The sequence below is a fragment of the Harpegnathos saltator genome, unplaced genomic scaffold, assembly GCF_003227715.2.
Source record: "Harpegnathos saltator strain DR-91 unplaced genomic scaffold, Hsal_v8.6 scaffold224, whole genome shotgun sequence".
Classification (NCBI taxonomy): Eukaryota; Metazoa; Arthropoda; class Insecta; order Hymenoptera; family Formicidae; genus Harpegnathos; species Harpegnathos saltator.
Genome location: NW_020230011.1, coordinates 258,374 through 284,656, shown reverse-complemented (window position 1 = coordinate 284,656; position 26,283 = coordinate 258,374). Strand labels below are relative to the sequence as shown.

At 42.9% G+C, this 26,283-nt stretch overlaps 4 protein-coding genes across 6 annotated transcripts in view; 3 read left to right on the top strand and 1 right to left on the bottom strand.

Moving 5' to 3' along the window:
• Positions 1 to 7,057, bottom strand: part of BNIP3 (BCL2 interacting protein 3) — a 37,680-nt gene extending 30,623 nt beyond the window's left edge. The window contains exon 1 of the mRNA XM_011150705.3: positions 6,728 to 7,057. Within this exon, the coding sequence (XP_011149007.1) occupies positions 6,728 to 6,767 (40 nt within the window). The 5' untranslated portion in view covers positions 6,768 to 7,057. The remainder of the gene's footprint in view (positions 1 to 6,727) is intronic.
• A 1,300-nt stretch (positions 7,058 to 8,357) lies between these two features.
• LOC105188960 (vesicle-fusing ATPase 1) lies at positions 8,358 to 14,305 on the top strand. The gene is made up of 10 exons (XM_011150706.3): positions 8,358 to 8,522; positions 8,783 to 8,871; positions 9,258 to 9,482; positions 9,633 to 10,260; positions 10,369 to 10,593; positions 10,680 to 10,979; positions 11,059 to 11,349; positions 11,525 to 11,709; positions 11,800 to 11,958; positions 12,200 to 14,305. Exons 1-10 carry the CDS (start codon positions 8,511 to 8,513, stop codon positions 12,315 to 12,317), a joined length of 2,232 nt encoding a protein of 743 aa, XP_011149008.1. The 5' UTR covers positions 8,358 to 8,510; the 3' UTR covers positions 12,318 to 14,305.
• Positions 14,306 to 14,512: 207 nt separating this feature from the next.
• LOC105188961 (C2 domain-containing protein 5) lies at positions 14,513 to 23,205 on the top strand. 3 transcript variants are annotated; one of them, XM_011150707.3, is made up of 15 exons: positions 14,513 to 14,804; positions 15,164 to 15,558; positions 15,647 to 15,787; positions 15,871 to 16,087; positions 16,191 to 16,316; positions 16,948 to 19,451; positions 19,733 to 19,885; positions 20,070 to 20,238; positions 20,394 to 21,213; positions 21,296 to 21,616; positions 21,722 to 21,920; positions 22,084 to 22,262; positions 22,401 to 22,526; positions 22,620 to 22,766; positions 22,958 to 23,205. In XM_011150707.3, exons 2-15 carry the CDS (start codon positions 15,192 to 15,194, stop codon positions 23,042 to 23,044), a joined length of 5,556 nt encoding a protein of 1,851 aa, XP_011149009.1. In that variant the 5' UTR covers positions 14,513 to 14,804; positions 15,164 to 15,191; the 3' UTR covers positions 23,045 to 23,205. The 3 variants fall into 3 exon arrangements, with proteins under 3 accessions (XP_011149009.1, XP_025154353.1, XP_011149012.1); XM_025298568.1 differs by having other exon boundaries at positions 14,519 to 14,658; positions 19,291 to 19,451; positions 22,958 to 23,143; XM_011150710.3 differs by having other exon boundaries at positions 14,519 to 14,804; positions 19,291 to 19,451; positions 22,958 to 23,143.
• Positions 23,206 to 24,562: 1,357 nt separating this feature from the next.
• LOC105188962 (acyl-CoA synthetase short-chain family member 3, mitochondrial) overlaps positions 24,563 to 26,283 on the top strand; it is a 42,858-nt gene continuing 41,137 nt past the window's right edge. Inside the window, exon 1 of the mRNA XM_011150711.3 lies at positions 24,563 to 25,943. The gene's annotated coding sequence lies outside the window, so the exon portion shown is untranslated. The remainder of the gene's footprint in view (positions 25,944 to 26,283) is intronic.

The following is a 26,283-nucleotide window of genomic DNA, read 5'->3' as shown; positions in this document are numbered from 1 at the left end:
TGAGACGATGACACACCCGGTCGCAGGATGCAAGCTGATCTTTGAGCTTTCATACCTCTCGCGTCAACGTCGATCGCAAACTCGGTCTCCGTTACGACAAGCCGCAGACGGAGGTATCGTTGCGGCGCGCTCCAGTCGACCTAACAGTCGCTGCTAATAAGTAAACCTCGGGAAACGTCAGACGCCGATTTGTTTCCAATTTTTTTATAGTTATTTTTATGTCAAAATATGAAGAAATCCGTTATCATTTCTAGCTTAAATTAATTTTTTCAATTTTTTCAATTTTTTCAAATTTTTCTAAATTTTTAAAGTTTTGCACTATTTTATACATATTTAAAAGAATATTTCTTAAAAATGTATATATATCTGATTTGCTGAAACTTCATAATAATCGGCGCACACATGTCGCCGATTATGAATCAGAACCGTTTTGCAAAATTCAAAATGGCGGATCTAATATGGCTGACGTCATGCTGTTGAAAAAGTGTTCAGTTTTACGCTAGTTTACGCTTCAGTGTACTTGTGTGGAACTTGAAAAATTTCGAAAAAATTGAAAAAAATTATTTAAGCTAAAAACGATAACAAATTTCTTCATATTTCGACATAAAAGATAACTATAAAAAATTGGCAACAAATCGGGGTCTGACGTTTCCCGAGGTTTACTTGTAAGAGTAAACATTCGGAATGCGGAATTCAAAACATCGTCGTCGTGCACGTGCAGTAACGATCAAAGGCGCACCGTTTCTCGAATAACGAAGCGATAACGACAGTGATATTATACGCGGGAGATTAAACGCGCGTGTCTCTCGAGTCTTCCCGAGAAAGAATGGTCAGTCGGTCGGCTCGTTTGCCTGCTCATTGCCTCGCAATTAGAAGCGCAACGCGTATCGAGCGGTTACGCGATCGATGCAAGGCGACTCCAACAAAAAGGAAGTCACGATGATGCCTGCCACCGCGACGAAAAAACTCGCGACACGTGTCCGCCATTTTCCCCGTCGGCTAGTCTTAATCAATCGGATTAAGAATCACCGGCGACGGTCCTTACACGGCTAAAAATAGACATGTTCGTGTCCCCTTTTCGACGGTCTGCCATAGTTGCGCTCGACGCAACCACGTATGTGGGCGTATGCACGCCGTACGATAATCACGTACGCACACTGTTATCTGTGTTTCAAATTAAACGACGATACAAGCGGGAGCGAGTGGGACTTGCGATTGCGCCGCTTGTCGTGCTCGCCTGAAATATAAATTTGTTTACCCCCGTCGAGGAAAAATTACAACGTGCGAACAAATTGCAACGTAGAAAAAAAATCACTCGAAACATTTTTCTAAATAGAAAGAAGGACAAATGCAGAGGATCCTTGCTACGAAATTTTAAGAAATTCGAGCGAGAAATGCGAGTGAACTTTCAAAGACCACAACCCATACTGCGAATTTTGGTGAATAAAAAAAAAAAAAATGTTTCAAACGATGTCAAATAAATATCCCTTAAATAGTTTTTCACTGACAAATATAATATACTATATCGTTAATTATATTTTATACTACTTTCCTAGATAAGTTTACTTATACTTGCTTATATACTTGCCATCTAATTTCCCTTGCGTAAGGATAAATCTGGGTAAATAATATGACAATTCGAGCAGCGATACGTAATGTTATTAAAATACTTTTGCCACTGAATTTAGCAGTCAGGCATGAGTGATTTTGAATGGTTTATTCAAAAATTCTAATTCTCTTCTTGGAAAGAAAGAAATTGGAAATTCTCTCGGGATGAAAGCACCCGTCAAGGACAGGCCGGGCGAAGCAAAAGCATGCGAAAATTCGTGTCGTCGCGAGAGAAGCGCCGGGACATTCTGATCTGCTTCGAATTTCGCGCATTGTTCAACGACTTTGGCCGCGAATCAGTGTGATCAGCGTCGACAGCTGTGCAACTTGCAAGTAAAAGTATGATGACGAGAGAGGTAGTTTGGAAAGGACAGAAGAGAGGCGACTCTCGCGTGAGCCGAGTCACGTACGCCACCAAGCAACTTGGAAATACTCCCCAGGACGACTTCGGGCTTCAGCATCGTTCGAACAAAGAGATCCCAATGGCGACTGCCTGAGAACGATCACGTAGGCACGTGTGTCGGACACATCGCCTATGCGCGGGAGATCGCGTGCGCTCTGATCGTGCGCGCGAGATTCGCGGTAATGATTCGCGGAAGTGCAATTAGAGACGACTACCGCGGATACGGTTATTTCGAGACGCGCCGATGTATCTCGCCAACAATCATCGGTGCGCTTCACGCCGTCACGGCGTCAGCCCCGGCCGATTAAACGTAAATTCATAATAAAGTAACGTCCCACTTTATCCGACCACTTTGAAAAAAATATTTACCATTTATTTTAACAATAATGAATGAAAGTAATGATTATTGTAGAAAAAACTTCGGAATATTTTACGAGTTGGGGAAAGATATTCGATATACAATTTGATACTTTTGTATTAAAATAAAAATCAATTGAATAAGTATGCACCCGTATGATTTGGCGAAGTAATGGTCAATCGTTGATAAATTCATCAAGAGATCTACATTCATATATTCATTTATTCATATATTCGTATAGTATCTATATTTATATCATTTCTCGTTGGCATATACTCATTTTCTAATCGCGATCAGACACTGGGACAAATTAAACGTCCGGTTGCTGGGACATTTATCTTAATCGTCAAACACCGGGTGTCACGCCCGTTCATCAGCAAAGTGCGTCTCGATGCGCATCGAAACGCTATCCGAGAAGAAAACGCGATTGAGACGCGGATGTTGACTCGAGATGTTTGCTTTCTTCAGGCGGACGCTCGATAACGAAAATTCGATACCGCTACTTCGTCTCGCTGTCTCTGTCGCGCGCACGCGACACTTCGGGGTCGCCGAGATCGTCGATGATAATTCAGGCATGACGACAGAGAGATATCGTGTCGCACCAAAAGCGCATGTGACGTTTCCTTCGAAATAACAGCGTGACGCATCGGTCGCCCCCTCGGGCCCGAATTCGCTCTGTACTGTTATCCCGCGAGGCGAGGCGGAATCTTCCATGACGCCGTGCGCCGTGCTGTTGTTTATTAGTCGACACTGTGCGGACAATTCGCCGCCGGCTAAGAACAAAGACGGCGACGTGCACCGCTCGCGAGACGCACGGCCCTGATCTTGACCGCGCGTCGTACTCATTAGGGCTCTCGCTCGATTTAAATAGAACACAAAGAGGCAACGAGTTCACAGGACGCTGACCCGATTCCGACCACGTGGACGTGTGTTCCGAGGCAGAGCGAAACGATTCTCGGGACGGATCGAGGATTTCAGAAACGGTGACGGAACAATCCGAACGCGCCGCGAACAACGCGATTTTATTTGTTTTATTTTCCCAGTTGGAGCACCAGGTGCCGGGCACCGCCCGTTCTGTGTGCCGTATCTCCGCGAGGTAGGTAAATACACGATTTGTCTTCTGCTTCGTTCTTCGCAAACTGTAACGCTCAGATTTGTTCCTGATAATCCTCGAAACGATACGTTTATCTATTCTGCATGGCACGCGTGAGATTCGGCCGCTTTGCTTTCGGGGTCAAATGCCCCTTCGCAATGCTCTGAATACCCGCACTATTCCCGGATAATTTATGACCGCTTCTCCTGACCGAGGAGAATATACGCAAATAAATCATGCCGCTCGCCAGACACGGTTTAAATATTCGCGCGTGTGCGCGGAAAAATGAAGTGGAAGATTGCACGGAGAGAGAGAGAGAGAGAGAGGAGAGAGAGAGAGAGAGAGAGAGAGAGAGAGAGAGAGAGAGAGAGAGAGAGAGAGAGAGAGAGAGAGAGAGAGAGAGAGAGCGAGCGTTGGAAAGAGAAGCGGTTCGCTGCTAATGTGAGAAGGAACACTTCGCAAGGCGGGGCGCGTGGACGTTTCGAAATTAATAATACAGCACAAAGCGAAGGAAAATCAAGCAGTTCGATTCGCGGATAAATTTAGTTTCTTGTATATTTGTCAAGTATTATTGCAGCGCTTTGCGGTTTGTTATCGCACGGACGGCACTGGTTAGTGTTAAAGTCCTCGGAGACGTTTATAATTTATTATGAGAGAAATATGGTATGCGCGCGCGCGCGCGCGCGCATGTGCGCGCGCGAGAGAGAGAGAGAGAGAGAGAGAGAGAGCTGATAACGAACCATTAAACGGCCGAGATGAAAGAGTCGGCAGGTGTTTTATTTTTTCTGTTGGCCGCACCGACAAGACGCTACTTTGCAAAATAAACAGAGATAAAGCTGGCAATAATAAAAATCATATCTGTGAGCTTAAATCAAGTGGCCTTCGCCCCCCCACCCCCCTCTATGACGGAGACGAGATTCGCCGCGCGTAGTCAAACAAGTCACGACGCGAGGCGACGCGCAAACTCCCTGATCGTCTTTACAATGTTTATCAATTTATGTTGCACGACATATCCGGAAGATCCGTTGAGACTTGACAGAGAGAAGGAGGCAAATATGCGCAAAGTTGAATACGAGCAACAGCGATTTCCGTGGAATCGCCGTATTTACCCCGGGACGGAGATTAATGGACGAGAACAAACAGGATCGTCAACACCGCGTACGGCAGTAACGCGTCAAAGATTGCCGTATTTCGCAACCGTATTTCGCGACCAAGTTGTTTGCGGTTTTTCGCGAGTACAACTAGCACACACCGAGGTGACTATGAATTATTAATAGAATATCCGACTTCTCCCGCCATGAAGGATCCAGCCGTGGCCGAAATTTCTGTTTCACCGCGACTTTCAAGAGACAAACAAAGAGAGAGAGAGAGAGAGAGAGAAATAGGAATCCGCTAGTCTGGATCGTTCTTAGAATTACGTTGAAACGTGCAATTTCTCGCGGCGATTTTTTAATCTAAATTAACGAGATTAGAGACACGTACACGCGAGTTATACACACACACACATACAGAGGTGATATTAATAACCGCGTAAATCGTCCGAGCGCGTACATGTTGCCGTTAACCGTGACTCTTTGATTATTGATAAGCACGGATATGATTCGTGATTCCAGTTGTAATCGCCAATATGTCTACGGCTTCCTCGATACAGATTGAATATCCAGCTGATCTTATCTCGTTTCATCACAATCGCGTCGGGTGATCTGCCCGGCGTCGACGAGAAAGACACCGCAAATTAAGTCGGAAATCAAAATTAACAAACATGTAAGCGCCGTATGAACGGGAACTGGAGCGAAATGAACTGTAAGAGTCGCCGGCGATCGACGGTTGTTACTCTGGCTATTCTTGCAGTTATCTTCAAATAAAGATAGCGACGTAACGACCAATCGCGTCGCCAGCCGCAAACCACGAACGACGTTTCGTTCATCTCGCTTGTATTCGAGATATACAAAAAAGCTTTTCATATAGATAATATCGGGAAGCGGAAACCAAAATAGAATATTATAATAACGTTTCGAAAGAGAGATGCACAGAGATTTCGGAGTGAATGTCCCAAGATATTATCTTCCGGAATATTGTAATAAAAGCGAAAATGCTTAGAGAGACCGCAGCAATTTGTTATTACAATAAGCTGACTCTGGACTATTTGTAACTCACGATAGGACTCCGTTGTTGTGCATTTGTTTACGTACGATACAACGCCGTACGACGCAGCAACAATGGAAGAAGAATCGAAGCGTATAAGCGTACGTATAAATTTGCAAATGTAATTCCGAACCTCGTGCGTTCCTTCGCAAATAAAACTCGACTCGACGGTAAATTCCGCAGCAAATTACAGCTCGCGCTGAGCGAGTCTAAAGCGAGCTTCACACAGCGCAAGTTTACTCGATCTCCCAAGTCCACAACTTCAACCTTCCCCATTGCGCCTTGTTTAACGTGCAACCGATATTCCATGCAGATTGTGCAATTTTTCGTCAGCTTCGAGTCTTTTCGATGCTAAGGGACAGCGCTACAAATTATGTTCCGTTATCTAAAAATATGAAAAGTCCCTTTTCCCCTGTACTAAATATAACACGAGACACGATAACAACGGCAATTGTAACAATTGAATGACGATAAGAGCGTAATTACCACGAAACCTTGATAAATCGCCAAAGGCGTTTCGCGCTCGGCGTACTTCGCGAAGTCGAGCCTTGCGCCATGCAACTTCGCAACGCGGGGCAGCCAGCAGCCAGGACGAGTATCGATTCGTTCGCGACATCGAAAATTGTATCTCCGCCGGCTGCGACGGCAACAAGTCCAAAATCCCGGCAAAATCGCGCCCCGACTCGCTCCCGGCGCTTCGACATTTCGATCCGAGCTGCGACGTGTGAGTTTGATTGTCGCGAGAAATGCGCGTCTCGCCGAGCGTCCGAGGCGTCGACGCGGCGACATTCCCATCGCCGGGGCAATCAACGGCGGCTCATTCGCAGTCGCGCGGTCTTTGCGACGAGCAAATCCCGAGAACTCGTCGCGGACACGATCGGCCGTCGCGTCGAGTGAGACGCGTCATCGCCGACGTGTCGCCAAACGAACGAGAGACGATCGCGGAACGGAGCAACGGAGCGTTTGTTTATGTTCGTGACGCGGCGCCAACGAGAGAGAAAGACGGAGCGAGGGGGGAGACGCAGCAACAGGGACACCGCGCGAAATGGCGGCACTTTGTGCAACATTCGACGGCGCGTCGCAGCGAGCATTCCCCTCGTAATGGCTGTCTCTCACTTACCGCCCAGCGACTCCTCCAAGCATTTCGGCGTCGTCGACATCGCCGTGGATGACGCTCGCACTCGCGCGATCACTGTGTGCGAAATCCGCTGTCGTTCTTTCTCTCCTCGTAGCTCCCGGAACAGCGAGCGCGTACAAACGCTCGCGCGCAAGAGCACTCGCGGCACTGGACGAACCGCGAGAGAAAGAGAGACAGAGAGCGGACACGGCGTATATACGATGCGCGAGCAAGGCTACAGAGAACGATGACGACGTAAAACGACGGGATGAGATATACCAACGACCACCAACTCCGGCCGCCACGGCTAACCGCGATAAAATGTTGCTCCTAGCCAATGTTGTGAGACTTGTTAGATAGGATAGGCTGGCTGCGCATGCGCGGCGAAGTAAAAGGAAACGGGAAGCTTGACAGAGCGGCTATGGTCGTGATATAGCTCTAGTCACTTTATTTGGCAGCGCCTCTATATTTATTTTACGGGCATAAACTACGTAGCTGACGCTTCACAGTTCGGCTCAGTGGGTAACAAGTAATGTTCGCGCTTTTTTGGTTTTGTTCCGTTTTTTTTTAAGAGGATGTCGAAGCAGCTGGCGAACTCCAACGAGTTTGCGCTTTATTTAAAAGGAACTAAAAGATATCGATAAAGCAAAATTGTAATAGCAGTTGGTAGAAATTATCAACATAATTGATGATATAACAAATCAAGGGACGAGGGAGAGACGACGACGACGACGAAGACGACAAAGAGGACGTAGATGACGAAGAAAACGACGAAGATGACGACAAAGATGACGAGGATGACTACGAATACAGCGAAGACGACGAATACGACGAAGACGACAAAGACGACGAAGATGAAGACGACAAATAGGACATAGATGACGACGAAGATGACGACGAAGACGACGAAGACGACGAAGACGACAATGAAATTTGCTCACGTCTCGCAATCCTAGGAGACACACACACACACACACACACATTCGATCTGTTTTCCGCATTGATAGTCTTTTGATATTTTCCTGTATCTTTTTCCCATTATTCCATATCTGTTACCATCCCTGCTTATTTCGAGCTATGTTTCATATTCCGGCCACGATATTCCCAAGAGGACGCTAATGCACAGCGAGATTTCTCTGGTACGCTAAATTTCGTAAGATCAATAGTTTTTATAGTATCTCGTCGGTGTTTGTGCTGATAAAAAATCTTCTGAATTTTTCTTTCTCATCGTTGAAATAAAGAATTAAAAAATGTAAAAACGTCTAATTTTTTATACTCTTCTTTTGGCCGATAGAGGCGGTGGCGACTCACAACGGAGACATTTTTATCTTCAAATGATTCATCCAAAGTCAAGAGTCATCTTTTTATTCTCGAATATCATGATACGATAGTACATTTTCTTCTTTTGACTTTTAAATAGTGCGGCTGAATTCTCTCTGCGAGCATTATTAAATATCATTGTAGATAATATATTAGGCATTAAATGACACAAGAGAAATGCAATTTAATTACTGATCTTTGTTTAATCAATTGTTAAAACCGACTACAACCGAGTACTTTTTTTATTCATACTATTCAATAATTTTGCAGTTTTAAACGTTATGGGCTATTATGAACTGCGAGTAAAGTAGCGGGATTACAATATGATTCATTTTACCGACCATTCGCCTTCGCTCGCGCATGATCGTGGGGTGGGTAGCTCGCTTTCATCAATATCAGAGCTGCTGACACGAAGTTGCGCCACTGTATCACACCGTGACCAGTGCTTGCTCGTCTCCGTAAAAAAATGTCAGCAATGGTGAGTATATTCTGCCGCGCTAGTGAAAGTCTCCAAATCGCCTTCGGATTGCCATCGCGCACGTTTGTCTGCAAAAGTGCGAAGGCTTTTCTCGCATTCTCGACCGATTCATGGTGACGGACGAGAATGTTTTTCATACAAATCGCATGCTGTTCCATCCCTCCCACTTTGCGTCGAAATCTCATCAATACTCGTCTTTGTAAAGCTTTCCCACGCATCGTCACCTTGCATAAAATATGACATAAGCCTGTCTGCTTCAGCGGATGAAAGCAGTGAGGTGTCCTACGGATGAGCTCACTCTCTCCAACTGCGCTATTATCAACGCTGATGATTTCCCTGACGATGTCAGGTAAAAATATCCAACCAGAAAAAACATTGTTTTGCTGGATTTGATTGTGCAAATTGATCTGTCATGTCGAGATCAGGTCAACTTGTAAATCTATATGTATAATTCGTGCGGATAACTTTATTTCTATTAATATTTTATTATAGCAATAAGATGAACATATTGCTTATAATATAATAATAAATTTCTGATGAGAAAAGAATGAACATGTTATTGATCGAACTTTGTTTTATTTTTAGCGTGTTTTTAGCGTGTAAACTTTGTCAAGAATTGATATGAATTTATCTGATATACATCCTGTACAAATATTTAGAAGATGATAAGATATGTAGAAGATAAGATATATTTTTTGTTTCATATTTATGTTTTATAATGTTTTAACGTTGCAGGCATGTTGAAGTGACTACTGCGCCAAATTATCACTTTGTGTTTACCGTAAGAACACATCATGAAATACCTCGTGGTACAGTTGGTTTTAGCTTACCTCAGAGGAAATGGGCAACATTGTCACTCAATCAGGATATTGAAGTTCGACCATATCACTTTGATCCAACTTCTAATACAGAATGTTTGTGCAATATTGTTTTGGAAGCTGATTTCCTGCAGAAAAAGACGTGTGTACTTTGAATAATCTAAGACAAGATAACAACAATATAACAAAACAACAATCTTTCACAGATGATTTATGAAATACTTATCCAGTACGTAGATGTTAATCTATATTATAAAGACTATCTTTAACTGTTTCTACATTGTTATTCTAGTGTTACTTTGGACCCATACAACACAGATGAAATGGTCAAGGATTTCCTGCTACAATTTTCAGGCCAGGCATTCACCGTGGGTCAGCAGCTGGCATTTCAGTTTAAAGACAAGAAGCTGCTTGGATTGGTTGTCAAGAGTTTGGAGGCTGCTGACCTGTCGGCCATTAGTTCAGGACAGTCTACTGTACCGAAGAAGACCAGACTGGGTCGATGTTTGGGTGATACCATGATACAATTTGAGAAAGCCGAAAACTCCAGCCTGAACCTCGTCGGGCAAGCTAAAGGAAAAGCTGTTCGACAGGCGATTATCAATCCGGATTGGGACTTTCAGAAAATGGGTATCGGCGGTTTGGATAAGGAATTTAGCGCCATCTTCCGCAGAGCATTTGCATCTCGAGTTTTCCCGACGGAAGTTGTTACTCAAATGGGCTGCAAGCACGTAAAAGGCATTTTGCTATATGGTCCTCCTGGTACAGGCAAAACATTAATGGCTCGTCAGATAGGAACAATGTTAAACGCTCGAGAACCGAAAATTGTAAACGGCCCACAAATTTTGGACAAATACGTTGGAGAGAGTGAAGCTAATATTAGAAGATTGTTTGCTGACGCGGAAGAGGAAGAAAAGAGGGTAAAGAATTTAAGAATTTTATCGTTTATATGCGCGCGGCATATACAAATATTTAAATTATATTTTTCACGTGTATAAAAAAAAGATGAGGCTTTTTCCTATTTTTAGCTTGGACCAAACAGTGGACTTCACATAATTATATTTGACGAAATAGATGCTATCTGCAAGTCTCGAGGCAGTGTCGCCGGAAACACAGGAGTGCACGACACTGTGGTGAATCAGCTGCTCGCCAAGATTGACGGTGTTGAACAGTTAAATAATATTCTTATTATTGGTATGACCAACAGAAGAGACATGATCGATGAAGCCTTATTGAGACCTGGTAGATTGGAGGTAAGATTAAATTTCCTCGAGAATAATCACCGATTTTGCAATATAATTTTGCATTCTAAATATATCTCGGCTTTTCATATTTCAAGCTACAAATGGAAATCAGCTTGCCGGATGAACACGGACGATATCAGATTCTTAACATTCATACATCGCGAATGAGGGACTACAAGAAAATCTCGACTGATGTGGATTTAAAGGAGTTGGCTACATTAACGAAAAACTTTAGCGGTGCGGAGTTGGAGGGTCTAGTCAGAGCCGCGCAAAGTACTGCTATGAATCGTTTGATAAAAGCTTCCAGCAAGGTGGAGGTAGATCCAGCCGCGATGGAAAAACTCATGGTCACTAGAAGTGACTTCTTCCATGCCCTGGAACACGATGTTAAACCAGTAAGTTTGAAGATCTTTTGTCACGTTTCTGATAAACATGAAGTTATTCTTGTCGACTAAATACTCGTGCATCTTTCAGGCATTTGGTACGAGTGCTGAGGCATTGACCCAGTTATTGACCCGCGGAATTATCAATTGGGGCAGACCAGTGGTTGATATCCTCGCCGATGGCGGTCTGTGCATTCAACAAGCTCGCGCAACTGAAGGATCAGGACTTGTATCCGTTCTCTTGGAAGGTCCACCGAATAGCGGGAAAACTGCGTTGGCTGCGCAGATCGCGAAGAATTCGGACTTTCCGTTCGTCAAAGTGTGTACACCCGAGGATATGGTCGGTTTCATCGAGTCTGCGAAATGTCTTTCCATACGGAAGGTAATGCAGCTCGTTTTATTTTTATAATGCTAATTTTTAGCAATACACACAAATCTAAGGTGATTGTCTACACTTTATTAATGTGATATATAAAAATAATAAAATTTATTATTAGCTTGTATACAATATAATGTTTAAAACATAAGTTAAGAATCTGCACATTTATACGTTTCAGGTATTCGACGACGCATATCGTTCACAGCTTAGCTGCATTTTAGTCGATAACATTGAACGATTATTGGATTACGGCCCAATTGGACCAAGATACTCTAATCTGACATTGCAAGCACTTTTGGTGCTATTGAAGAAGTCTCCACCGCCTGGCCGAAAATTATTGATTCTGTGCACTTCTAGTCGTAGGTAGGTATAAGGAGTTTCTATCGTTATGCACAATTAAAGTTACAATGCTGAGGATTTTATCATTTATTTTAAATCCTATTTTCTTCGTAGGCAAGTTTTAGACGAGCTGGAATTACTTTCGGCATTTAATACCATTCTTCACGTGCCTAATTTATCAACCCCTGACCATCTGTTGAGTGTTCTGGACGAAGTTGATCTCTTTTCGAAGCATGAAATGGCTTCTTTGCACGCAAAACTTCAAGGAAAACGGTAATATACAAGTTCACTTCTTTCACAAAACTATCGAATTTTTTTAATATATACCTTAACATAGATTAATATATATATATTTTTTTTTTTCTTTTAATATATTTTGGTATATATATAATATATAGTACTACTGTTTAAGAATGGATGAGCATACATAGCAGAGATAAGGAACTTTATGACAAATATTTTCGCGTAGCATATCGCGATTAACTACTCGACTGACTTGTTATTATAATTACAGCATATTCATCGGTATTAAGAAGCTGTTATGCCTGATAGACATGGCACGTCAAGTGGAACCTGGTTACAGACTTCCGAAGTTTTTATCGAAGCTAGAAGAGGAAGGCGGCCTAGAATAAGAAGTATTCCGTATCGAGCTGCGTTAGTTTTGAAAGCGTAGATACAGAGAAATCGCGGGCGCCTCTGAACCCTATATATTTATCCATTTGTTTTGCTTTTTTTGGCGCTGTCAGACCTCAGCGACTCTGGTCTGATCGTTCGAAACGAACGCGCTCTTGGATTGTAGTAATTTACGTAGACATAACGTAGACAATGAGACGTAGTCCGATGACACTAAATTCTTTGTGTCACGATAGATTACCATAACGGATAGAAAACAACACTAGCTTCCATTGTGGTGCATATCCAAAAACGCATATTAACTCCATATTTTGAGATACGAGCGCAGACCACCATCATACGGTAGATACCTAAACCTAAACGACTGTTGTCAGTCTTATCGGTGAAATTTCGAGTATCAGAGAATATCGAGCTAAGTCGTGTAGTGCTCGTCATATAATAAGTATTTCTGTCTATTTTCAATTGAATCGCAACAATAGCCAATCCAAAGGGATAGGTTTCTTAGCTTTACATCTTTTAAGATCTTTATATCTTTTAAAATCTTTACATCTTTTAAGAGCTTAATAGGTCAGTTTGTTGTTGGGCTTGTATATGCACGCACTTGGAAATAATAGTTTCCTACGATTCGATTAAATATCCGATTGTTGCTTAATAATGTACTACTGTTGTACAGTTATTACGGAAACGTGTAAAGAGAACAGAAGAGCGTTTGGAAGTTGGGAGTAACAAACGCAATACCTGATTTTAGCGTAAGGATCGTCTATTACATTCTGTCAAGTGCATTTCTTCCTCTTATATGCCTTATGTATTTTCAATACACGATTAACAACTTGGAGAAACATTCATAGAAAAGAATTGTAAGCGCAGTACTTATTTATTAGCTGTCGCAGCGGTAATTATATTGCACCAACGTCGTCCACCAGCGAGTTAGAAGCTTGACACAGGCTCTTTGTGTCCCTCCCTAAGTTATAACTTTGATTATAGCATAGATAGGGAAGGAAGATTTGTATCACCAGGATTAGATGCAAGATGATGATAATAACAGCTATAAACAGCAAACTGAATGTACTTGTAGTTGTATATTATGTAATACATTTCATTTCAGTATGGAAGGGGCGTTGTTGAAAAACTAATATCTTGAATGTACAATGATGCTCTGGAACAATATTTCCTAAGCCAGAATTATCGCGAGAAATGATAACGTCTCCTCTATTAATTATCGAATAGCAATAACATAGCTATATACATATAAATATATATAAAGATAAACTTGTTATATTCTCGTATATGATGCCATGTATTTATTGTTGAGTGCATTCTCAATTGCACATGTATATTGTATGCAATTAATGACTATGCACATGCTCGACATTCGTTAGTATATTTCTCGAAAATCACGAATGATGATTCAGTAGTTGTAAGAACAGCCGAATTAGTCAATATTTGTTAATAATACACCCCGCTACTCTTCGGCATTTCCCCCACGGGAGATCATTCCAGAAATATTGCTTGAGATATATTTATTCTACTACGGATTAAAAAAGAATTACACAACGATAACCAGAAAAGCGCGTTATATGAATTGTATCGCACTTTCATTTATATATATATATATATATATATAGTACCAATTATGAAATAAGTTGATGATTATTTAATTTGTTATTAGGATGTATAATAGCCGCCGTTTGTCACACACGTCCTCATTACTTTGTTCATAAATTATGAATGTGAATATAGAGCAATGTAAGTTTATTTATTTTTTGTATACTAATATTTTAATTGTATTATATATCTGTGTTATGGCTTGATAGCTCGTCAAGCTAATTATATGCATTATATGTGTACTGAAAGAACATGTTATATATTGCAGATGTCTTAAGAAAGAAATTTTGCGCTTACGCGGTGTTCCTTATGTATTGTAATATATTCGACTACTCGTCTGTATTCATCAATGTGACCTGTTATCGATGCGAGGCAGAAATAAAATGACCTGAAAAATATATAAATGTATATTATTTCATTAAAACTGAATGCATGTTTTAAAATATGTATGTCTTGAACACTATTAACATACATAATGAGATAAGTACTTTTCTTGTTTGAATTTTGTTTAATCGAACGAAAAGAGATCTAGGGTGCGACAGTAGTTAAGCTTATGGATCGTTGGTAAAATCACAGCGGATATTTAACCTACTCTGGCGAAACGAATTCGTCAGTGTGGTCAGATGCTGTCACACGTTTCGCCGGAGCTGTGTATATTCTAATATTGTGTGATCTATACTAGTTTACATAAAGAATAAAAAGGCATGCGAGATCAAGATTGTCGATTGAAAAGATGTAATTAATCACTGATGAAATATTCGTTATTCTTCATAAAACATCAATTTGATTAGATGTAGGACTCTACTTCGTTAATGAAGTGTTTGACAAGCCTTCCCTGTTTGTAATATTTTGGTAATATTTAAGTAAACGTGTATCTTGAGGTATGTGTTGAATGTGGTTGAATTTTGAAGGTTATTATATTTTTTGCATGAAATTTCTTCAGATAAATTAAAGTGTAAGATCTATTGCATTTGTTTATTTTTAAAGTATTTCAAGAGCAAATTTAGGTACTTATAACAATAAATGCAAGTATAAATAATAATATAAAAACAAGCACTTGGCATTGTATACAATCTTCTCTGTTAAATAATACAATCTTCCGTGTTAATCTCTGATGCATGAATGAATAGATACTCTGATACTTAGCAATTGTGAAGTAAATAGGAAGTTTAAATAGATAATGTTCCAATTGCACTAACAAAATTACAGATATTGATATACAAATAAACTTTGTTTGTAGGTTGTTTATTGAATTCTGAAGTAACATAATGCCTGGCAAAATAAAAGTGAAAATATTGGCAGGTCGTAATCTGCCTGTCATGGATCGTTCGGGTGATACAACGGATGCATATGTGGAACTTAAGTTTGGCAATATAACTTATAAGACAGATGTATGCAGAAAATCTTTGAATCCACAGTGGAATTCTGAATGGTACAAATTTGAGGTTGATGATGCAGAGTTACAAGACGAACCTTTGCAAATCAGACTAATGGATCATGATACATATTCTGCAAATGATGCAATAGGCAAAGTTTATATAAATCTGAATCCATTATTGTTACCTGGTATGCTGCCTCCAGTAAAAAATATTTGGACTCTGGAAGCAACAATGAATACCAGTGCTAGTTCACAAGGTAATATATATGTGTAATGTAAAATTGATTTATTATTGCACTTTGCATTGGTTCTTAAATGTTTGTGCAATTCATGTGTTGTTTGCAGGGTCAGTTATGACTGGATGGATACCTGTATATGACACGATGCATGGTATACGTGGCGAAGTGAACATTATCATCAAAGTGGAGTTGTTCTCTGATTTTAACAAGTTTAGACAGTCATCTTGCGGAGTACAATTTTTTTATTGTAAACACACTTTGTTTTCTAATTGACTCACACAATCTCCAACAGAAATGAGTATTACAGGTAATAATATCGATATATTTCAGCGCCAAATATACCCTATGGGTATCATGCTCAGATGATACATGGATTTGTGGAAGAGCTTGTAGTTAGCGACGATCCGGAATATCAGTGGATCGATAAAATAAGAACTCCCAGAGCATCGAACGAAGCACGTCAGACACTGTTTTTTAAATTAAGCGGAGAAGTCCAGAGAAAGATTGGATTGAAGGCGCTCGACCTTGGTGGAAACGCTGTGATAGGGTACGCGTGTCGTTTCTTTTCTCCAAACAAAATTTATTTACATCATTCATAATCCCCGTATATCGTTACTTCATTGTCCGATTTGGCATATTCGTGATAGCAGATATCTACAAAACTTCGACCTGGAAGGCGAATCCGGTATCGTCGCCAGAGGTATAGGCACAGCAGTCACGCTCGTAAAGTTGCACGATGTCCTCGGTTTCCCCTGCGACAACGCCAACATCGAAGAGTAAGTGTTCTTGGACATTCAATTAGAGATTACCGGGATGAAGAGTGTCTCGCTCAAAATATAATTGCACCGGTTTGATCGCTACGATAAACGACGTCTTACCACGCAATTGCGTCTGGCATCGCGCGAGCGAATTGAGCGTGCCGCCAACTCGCGTAACAGACGGCCATAAAGACTTGGCTCTCTCGCGAACGAGCTATTTCGAGAATTTCGTACAAGGAAATGTGACCGTTACAGGCATTCTGTCTCACGGCTGGGGACACATTTATGTTAGACTGTCACGCGCGATCCGAACGTATCGATCGAACTAATCTAATTTAAGCAATTAGGTAAACGGGATCGCGTTATTGATTATCTTCTATCATTCTTCCTATCTCGAGGCATCATCGCGACGCTACAAGTAGATCGAATTCTGAATTGCATAGCGTCGTTGATTGCCCAATCTCTTGGTGTAACGCGCAAACATTTCTCTCCGCATTCTCTCGGGGAAAATATCCTCCGAGTCGCTCTTTTCCGGGCGCTAAGATCCGTATTGTCCGCCTCTTCTCGTTGTTCGCGCTTACAATGACTCTCCATACGAAAATTAATGGATATATTTTTCTGTCCTTCCCACTTGCATGCGTTTGTGTAGGATCGCGCTCGCGCTTCCTTCACGCACTAAAATGCAAACGGAACGTTTCGAGGCCGACGACGGCGCGCCATTCACTCCCATTCCCGTTCCCGCTTCTTATCCTTTATGCATACCGCCGAGACTTGCGGACAGGACGCGTTTCCCGTTCTCTCACGCCAATTCATCGTCGTCGCTAACGCGCTTGGAGACTCCCGGATACGTCGCGACGCGGAAGAAACATGCCAAGCGAATTCCCTTCTTCCGCTCCGCTTCTACCTTGAGCACTCCGAGTCTGAGGACCTTCAGCGGCTCCGACGTCACTCCGCCGGAATATCTGATTGACAAGACGGTGAGATCTCTGCGCACCATGCTGATGCCGTCGGAAGACACCAGGAAGCAATCGCCCAAATCCAGCCGGCTCTCCAGGCAAATTCAGAATCTCCGCGACCAATTCGACTCGGTCGGCGAAGAAAACCACCTCGCCTTGAAGACCGACCGCGACTCCGACGCCGATCCGGTTAGATCCTTTATCGTAAGCGTGCGCAATCCCACGAGGGGGCCGAGCAGCTTCAAGGAGGCTAAAACCGGTAAGACAATGGCCGCGTTACTCATTGGATCCATACAGAACATGCCTCTGAAGGATATGGGGAACGTCGGTCCTACTTCTCCCGTTTCTTCCAGCAACGAGCAGTGCAACGACGAAGAGACCAAACTATGCCGCGAGGAAGAAGTCCCTCTGAGTGTCAGAAAGACCACAGATGGCCACATCAAGACTGAACAGCAACTTGGTCGGGAGGTCTTGTCGTCAGTCGGCGAAATATCCTCCTCTTGCGACGACGACGACGACGGCGACGACGACGACGACGATAATTTTAGCCAGGACGACGACTCGTCAGAAGACAACACCAGCTACAACATTCTGCGCGATTCGAGATACTCGCTCGATGGGAACGACGGTTCCGACGGAACGGAAGATTCGGTTGGTTCCCGCGAGGGAGCTCGAACCGTTCGTTCCAGCGCGGGGAGCTGCACGGACTCCACCCTGCAAGTGGACTCGGACACGACGTACCGCCTGTCATTGAATCGAAACCTAGCGAGCATGGAAGCCGTCAAATTACGGCACGACGAGATCCCCATCATCACCGTGGACATCCTCGACAACACGGACTCGGACACGTCTATCGACGCGTCCAGACTGTTGCTGAGCGACGAGAACCCTTCGCCGGGCGCTTCGACGTCTCACGACCTGACGGACACCGATGTTCTCGTCTCGAGAACGACTCATTCGTCAGTTGACAAGCTGGAAGACGCCAAGGACGTTACCGCGAAGACAAGCGAAAGGCCAAGTTTGAAGGTGGAGGAAAACGTAGGACGCGGCAGCAGCGCCATGTCCGGTTCCGACGGCTCGTCTCACGAGAAGGTGCATCGTGTGCATCTCACGCGGCATCAGCGAGACCTTTGTCGAACGCGTGGTCTATCTGCTCAGCAATCAGCGCAACGGGAGTCCCCATCGCTCAGCGAAACGGAGAATCGCTCGAGCCGGAAGAGGAAGGATTCGGCGGTCGAGTCGTCGCGGAATGCCACCGACGATGTTGGTTTGTCGTGCGCAGAAATGCGCACGAAGGCGGCGACCATGGAGAGACAGAGGAGCATGCTCGACCTGATCAAGCTGATCGACACGAAGATGATGGTGTCGGGACGCGCGTCGATGCGTCACGACAAGGGAGCCGTTTCGTTGAAGAGCAGACGAAGAAAGCGCGAGAAGACGCGTGATATCCCGACGTCACTCGAGAGCTCGATTTCGCGTGGCAGCGCGTTCAAGAGGAAGCGCCACGGCCATCGGGAAGGAGACATTTCCTGCCGCGTTCCTCGCGTCTGTTCCACCCCCGATTGTCTCTCCGCGGATCGGCAGCTGATCTCGTCGTTCCGCCCCACTTCCCGCTCCTGCGACTCTTCCCCTCTCGGCTTAACCAACGGTCGTTATCGACATCATCATTATCATCGTCATCATCGTCATTATTATTATTATAATAACCACCGTCATCATCATCATCATCATACGCGCGTATCATCGTCCAGCTCGAAACGAGCCGCCGTAGTCACCGACGCGTTTGAAATCTCGAGGAGACCGCTCGAGAGCCTCGACGAGACCGACATCATCGCGTTACCTGACGTTGCTCATAGTAAACCAACCGCGACCACTAATCAGCCGTCGTCGAGCGCCGATATGGCGCGAACGGTACGCAGATGTAGTAGCGTCTGTAATCTAGGCGGAACATTATGTCATATTGATCGCACCAAGCCCACTAACACGGCTAATATGACTCACAACTCGTGTGTGTCCCGTCCTTCTCCCGATCTTAGGCAGCAAGATGAGGCAGCGTCGTCCGTCAGTCCGTCGTACCCGCTTCCGACTGTCCCGTCCGTCGCGGCGAAGGTCTCCCAGTCGCCGGCGAATAGAACGCTCGCCAACGTGCCGCTTCACAGGAGATCGAGCGATTCCGACTTGAGCATCACCCCGAAAGGTTGGTTCTCTTTCCTTCCGGGTAGCTTCGATGACCTAGAGCCAGTTATAATAGAGAGAGAGAGAGAGAGAGAGAGAGAGAGAGCTCTTTTTCAAAAGAGCTCCAGTCGTCTTCTGCCAGATTTTTTTTCTCTCCAGTGTTACTTCGATTGCGATTAATTTTACGGATAATCCCACTGATATCAAATAATAGAGTCTGGTACCTTTAATTGAGAAGAAAGAAAGAGTTGTCGATGAGTTGAGGGAGAGAAAGGATGAGGAAGGATGATCACCTTGTCTCAGGTAACTCTCTTGGCAACAATGACAGATCGATGGCGGCGCCGTTAAGGACACCAGCTGCAGTAGTTAGATCCATGAACCAGGACACCTTGGAGATGTTAGAATATCCGTTTATTACGATGCAACATTATCCACCTGGCTTCATATTACACATAGGTAATTAAGCTTTACTACACGTCTTTACTACTACGTCTTTAGGAAGGACGTAGCCTCGATCCAAGATGTCGTCGTCGTGTCGGGTTTGCTAACGACAAATAAAATCGATTGCTTTTGAGAAACGTCGATGTTGCGTCTCAGCTCAAATGCGTCACAGCAAACTGAATTATATATCTGGAGATAGGTGGTCTGGTGAGCTCGAGATCGGTGAAGCTGCTCGAGAGGATAAGCAACCTGGAGGAACCAGAGGGCCGTGACGCTTGGTGGACCGAGATTAGAATGGAAGTTAGGTCACACGCGAGAGCATTGGCTTGCAATGTAGTGATAGGCTACAAAGAGGAAACCAGCATATGGTGAGATGTCACGTTACACGTGTTTGTCGCGTTTCAATGATGCTCCATGCCACTTGTACATTTCTTACTATCGCATTTCTCTTTTGTTTTTTGAACTTGTCCAAAATGCAATCTTCGATACGTTGTCGTTTCGCTGACAAAATCCTTCTCCACAGCGACGATGTCTGCGTATTGAGCGCCTTCGGGACTGCGGCGGTTATAAACCTGCACAATTCGGCCCAAGAACCGGACAGTGTAGCTCTGAACAAGCTCCAGCTGAATACAGCCACTGCGGCCTCGGTGGACTCGGATCGCGAAAAGAGTCAGCAGAAGTCGACGACAATGATGAAGACGGAGAAGGCCGATAGCGACACGCCTGTCGCGAATCACTCGGAACGGCAAACCAGTAAAGCGTGCAGACACTCTTCGGAGAGCAACGACCACGAGGGTTCATGCGGTCAGACTCAGTTGCGGTGTAACCTGTGTCACCTTCCATACAGCGAGAAGAGCGTGCCCTTCAGAGTGAACGTGTCCAAGTGTGCCATCTGTAAACGCGGTAGAGTGCCGGACGTGATGTTCACGACCATCGAGGTGCCCGCGAATATACCGACCACCGGCAGAGGTTGTTTCATCCAAGCGACTGTGTGCAAGAACAAGAAGGACTTGCGGGGCGAACTCAATGCCAAGGAGATATCCGATTGCCTGCCTTTCTTGGAATATGAGCTTCACAGTTTGTTGTTGAACAAGCTCAAGATGAAAGGCATGAACGCGATCTTCGGCCTGAAGCTGCAGGTCTCCGTAGGAGAACGCCTGATCATTGGCATGGCGGTGGGTACCGCGCTTTATCTGACAGCGCTACCGCCGCCCACCATTCCTCAAATAGCGTCCGGCAACTCGTGGCACAATGACGAACAATTGGCGGAGATTCAGAAGTCTATTGTGGAGACGGCGAAGAAGAATCGGGAATTTTATCACCTGAAATCCGTCGGCATCAGCGTACGTAATACGACTTAGCGGATCGCCGGAATATGAAGACTTGAAAGAGAGACCGCGAATGATGAGGACATAATTTTTTTAGGAAGCAGAAAGTACACGCATTACGAGTACTTCCGACACGGACGACTCGGACGAGGATCTTCCAGAATTTGATCTCGGACTTGGCACACGTGACGCCTGCGTCTTGGAAGTGGACGATATCGAGGATATGGATCGGATATCGTCGTTGATGGACGACAGACCGCCCGATGATTTCCATGTGGTCAACACGCAGACGATTCCCGGCTTGGAGGACTTGGAAATTGTTCGAAATTTACAAATGTTCTCGCAGATCTCGAGAACGAAGATCCCTGTGGGGCAGTCCGCGACGATGCCGTCGAAATTCTTCGCTCGATTACTTCAGGTATCTGTTTAGGTTCAGGTTATTGTTCCGTATGATGTATGGTGTCGATGTAATTTTGTTGCATTCTCTGTACTTTGGTGACACGTTTCTCACTCTGTATCTCAGTCCTTATGCTTCAAACTGAGGAGAATGGTTCCCTGCGCGTTGTGCGATATGCAGTTTAGGGTAGCATTACCCGAACAAGATGAAATACAAGTAACTGTCATCGGCATGGCGCTTGGGTTGGGAGAACCCCTGAAAACGGACAGATATAAGAAAAAAATTGTATGTCGTTCCCTGAGCAAGGACCAAGTAAGGAAGTCAGGTACGTTTTAAAGCGATTTCGCTCGCGAACAGCGTTTATACTCTCGCTGGCAGTTTTTATCGCACTTTATGACTCTAACTACTGTTTTGTAACTATGTGAGCAGTCGACTTCAAAGAATAGACGTCGGATATTTAATACCGTTGTTTCTTTTCTCTTCGATAGATGACAGTGATATGATATTTAGTCTTGATGAGGATCACGTAGATACCAACATCATATCCGACAATCCAGTTCGCACTTGTACGGGAAGCTCCGCAGTTTTGAATAATATTTCTATGCAGAAACCTAGGCCACGTTCACCCTTACGTTCGAAAACATTTACGGCTCACAGACATAAATATGTGAGAATCCTCCCTTTGAATATATCTGAGTTTATTTAATACGATTTGTACTCTCTCTTTCACTTTTGTCACTCTCTGCTAAGTTTCTATTTATTCTATTGAAATTCTAATGAATTTTTATTTCACTCTTTATTGCAGGTGCCTTTAAAAGGAAGATACGGTGTAGACATAACACCTTTATCTTACCTGCCAGGTGGAAGGATAGAGAGGTACCAAGGCAATTTAAATTTCTTCTTCATCCGCGAAAGTACATCCATTCGTGAGGTGAGTCCTTCCGGAACCTATGTCGAAAAATTCGTGAAATTTTGTTATCATGGTAGTGGTCGTTAACAATAACGACGGCTGGCCTGTTCGCAGAACGGTGGATTAAGCGGCTTCACTCACAGTTTCGTAATGGAAATTCTCGCAATCGTTCGTGCACACATCACAGCACTCGGAGGTAACGCTATGGTCGCGTTCTCAATGACGCAGTGCGTACTTCTTCATAGCCCACACAAAAATCAAGTAAGCAGAAACATTACTTGATTTCAGCTTCTTTTCCCGCTTCTCGCTTGTTTCCTTTCGTCCTGATGAAGAATAACTATTATTACACTGTTAATTACAGCTGTGCGCGCATTGTTTTATGATCGTAATATATACATCCGGATACATATTTTATAAGAAAACAAAAATATGCTTAACGCCAATGTTCCCAGGGTCAATGCTTGATCAACGTAGGTGGAGACGTGGTAACAGTATCTTATTACGCCGACGAGAAGCATAGCGTTGTTTCAAATTGCTGACCCCAGCCTCCTCATTCAGCGCCGCCGTAAATAATCATCGCACTTGGTGATCAATCATTTGATTAAACGTTTATCGACATTCTCGTCACAGATCAGAACTCGCATGTACGTACGCTCTGGTCTAACGAGTCAGTATCAATGTTGTCACCTGCTACCGCAGACCATCGACCTTAATTGAGTCCTAATGCGTCTGCCAGCGACGCTGCTTAACGCGCCATTTGATATTGTTATTTAATAAATATTTTGCGAACAGGATAACAGGGGATAACAGATTTTCATCCACGAGATGAAGTTTATGAGTTCGTTCAGTGAACTTAAATTAGGAGAGATATCGCGTTTACATATAAAAAGATCTGCTTCTGAGAGAAAACAAAAGATTGTGAATTTAAATCAATTTTTGTTTAGAGCGGTCTGAAAAACTTTAGCTTAACCAAACTTCTTATCAACGAATGAATCTAGATTCTTCATCTCCCGCTTCTCAAAAACCATAATATACCTCATTCTCGTTTTAGCAAATGAGTCCTAGGATATATTAGAAGTGCACCGTATTCTTTAAAATATTACTTACGTTAACACATTTACTGCCATGAATCGCCATATGACGTCACGTCACACTGAATCTCAAATAACTGGTTATATCTAAATACGCTCATCAGGTTGTGAGATTATTACATAGTTCCATCATATTCTCTCGAGACACTATTTCTTGCTCATGCATTTTTAGTGACTCTGATCCCTGACTGATAGCTTCAAGCACATGCGACTATCAGTGAGAGGATAAATGATGGAGATTTAATTACCAAAGTAATTAAAATAGTTTAGGAAAGAGATAGGATTTACATAGAACCAGATATCCTTTCTTCAGATATCGAAAAGCCAAAAATGATTTTTCCTTCTTCAGAACGATAGTATTAATTTAATCTCTCTTAGTTGCAGAATTACGCTAAAAGCAATCACGTTTGCAGAGTATTAAGCGAATTGGTTAATTTATTAGAAATATTAACGTACTTTCTCGCGGTCACTAGGTGCCTTTAAAATTACGCGAATTGTTCCAAATGTAGAATATTCTGCACAGAATATACGATTGATAGACTTAGCGTTTTAGAAACATGATTCTCAATTCTGAAATTCTGATAATCCCGTCGAAAGAAAGCAGAATTACTTACGAGAAGTGGGTTGTTTAAAAGAAAACTGTTTTTTTTTATGGTAATTAATGAAGCGAATGTAAAGTGATGATAAAATATTATGTGAGAAACATCTTGTTTATGTATATAGTATAAAAAAGATTACAATTGTATATTAGCGAATATGAAATCACATGTCTTGAGTTGAGACAAAATGCAGTCGACGCTCGAATGCCACACGACAATACATGTTGTATAATGATAACGTATTGTTACTGTGTGCAAATATCTAGATAAAAATGTTTACACGTAATAACGTTTCATGGTATATATACATATATATATAATGTATATATGTATATATATATATATATATAATGTTCTATATTTGCTTTTCCAAGTAAAAACAATATGAGAGACGTTTGACATCAAACGAAATATCTATTCAGGTGATAAAACTCTAGTCGATTACTGTTTGTTTCTTTGTTCTTAAATTATAATAACACATTTTTCAATTGTTTTAATTATTCTACTAAAGTTAACTTGAAAGGCATATATTAATTTACAAAGAGTGAGGAGAAAACTTAAGATTTTGAGCCGACTTGCTGCACTGGGATGCAATGGATAAGAGAATTAATACGTCATTTTCAATTAGAAATTCTTTGTCTAAACAATAAAAGTTATGAAATATTCATCGTTTCAATATTTTACGTTGTACTAAGACTTTTCACAATATCGGAAACATAACTCGCAATTCTTCTTCAATTTATTTCTTCTTATTCAGTTTTACGATCCACAATCCAAATCCAATATTACAAATAAAGCTCAATAATTATTTGATTATTGACGTAGCGGTAAGGTCTAGCGACTGAGATGTTGCGCGAAATAATCAATAAGATCAAAGAGGATACGCACATAAAAATCGAACCACGTATCGAAGTGTGCGCACACACAGAAAATTTTAAGTACAAAGTAGAGAGTAAACTGATGTATCCTAAGAATTAATGTGCTTGCGTGTACTTATAAACTACTCCGAGGGAAACAATTACTTCCTTAACCGAGAAATAGTACGTTTCTCTCTAATGAAACCTTATGATTTTTCTTCCATCTCAGGCAGAGCGAATTCTTGTAGCGCGGTCTCGCTGAAAAAAATGGGAAGAGACTCATACCGCTGTAGAACTTAATGTACATAAATTGAATAATCTTAATAAAACGACAATGAAGAGATGTGTGTGTGTGTGTGTGTGTGTGTAAAATCTCCGAGCAATTTGGCGAGAGAACTCCGCGAAGCAAATTTCGTAATGCGCGCTTTAACTGGCAAATATCGCGCGCGAATGTCCCAGTGGCGTAACCTCGTGAAACATTTCAAACATTTCGCGACGGTATTGCGCACGCGTGCAGGAATGGAAGCGAAATAAATTACACGCGACGGGAGTAAAATACGAGCTGCGAAATGCACGGTGCGAAATTGGGACACGTTTTTCTGCTCGTACGCGCGATGGAAGCTACTTAGGATGCCGTGGAAGGGTCGACGAAGGAGACGAACACATATTGTCACGGGAATAATTGTTGAGACGACGCCGGGACATCAATCTCCGGTGCGGTCGGTATGCGCAGCGAATTTGAGTATTCCTTCGAGAAGGACACTTTGCGGGATCCAAATTTGGGCGTCTGTCCATATTTTGTGTGAACGAGAGAGAGAGAGAGAGAGAGAAAGAGAGAGAGGCAATGTCCATTTCTTCATTTAGCTCTCTTTCATGGACGTCTTGGAATTTGTAAGTGCCTCGAAATCTTAAAATTACACATGCTCGATCGTTAACCTCATTCCGCAATCAATCGAACATCGCTTGATCAACATGGCTGAAGCGTGTTGTTCGGGAAGATTCGTAAATTCCGAAATTTTTATAATCGAAGAAGCGTTTCTTCTTTCTTTCGTTATCGGGTCACTTCTTAGCTTCATTTTAACGTCAATATCGCAGTTTGAGAGTTTTGTAGCATGTGATTGTAGCATTGATTCCGGCGATTATTGAATTGCTGAATTCGCAGGACGTATCGTTCAACAAGGCTTCGCGAAAATATGTTTCTAGTGTAAACACAAAGTATCATCGATGTTAC

What these genes read in the sequence shown, in the direction of transcription:
- LOC105188960 (XM_011150706.3), top strand. An exon ending in TGAGACCTGGTAGATTGGAG is followed by an intron (nt 10,594 to 10,679) that starts GTAAGATTAAAT and finishes TCATATTTCAAG; the next exon opens with CTACAAATGGAAATCAGCTT. An exon ending in CTGTGCACTTCTAGTCGTAG is followed by an intron (nt 11,710 to 11,799) that starts GTAGGTATAAGG and finishes TTTTCTTCGTAG; the next exon opens with GCAAGTTTTAGACGAGCTGG.
- LOC105188961 (XM_011150707.3), top strand. Translation starts at nt 15,192, where the DNA reads ATGCCTGGCAAAATAAAAGTGAAAATATTGGCAGGTCGTAATCTGCCT. An exon ending in CGGCTCACAGACATAAATAT is followed by an intron (nt 22,263 to 22,400) that starts GTGAGAATCCTC and finishes TCTTTATTGCAG; the next exon opens with GTGCCTTTAAAAGGAAGATA. An exon ending in ATAGCCCACACAAAAATCAA is followed by an intron (nt 22,767 to 22,957) that starts GTAAGCAGAAAC and finishes CAATGTTCCCAG; the next exon opens with GGTCAATGCTTGATCAACGT.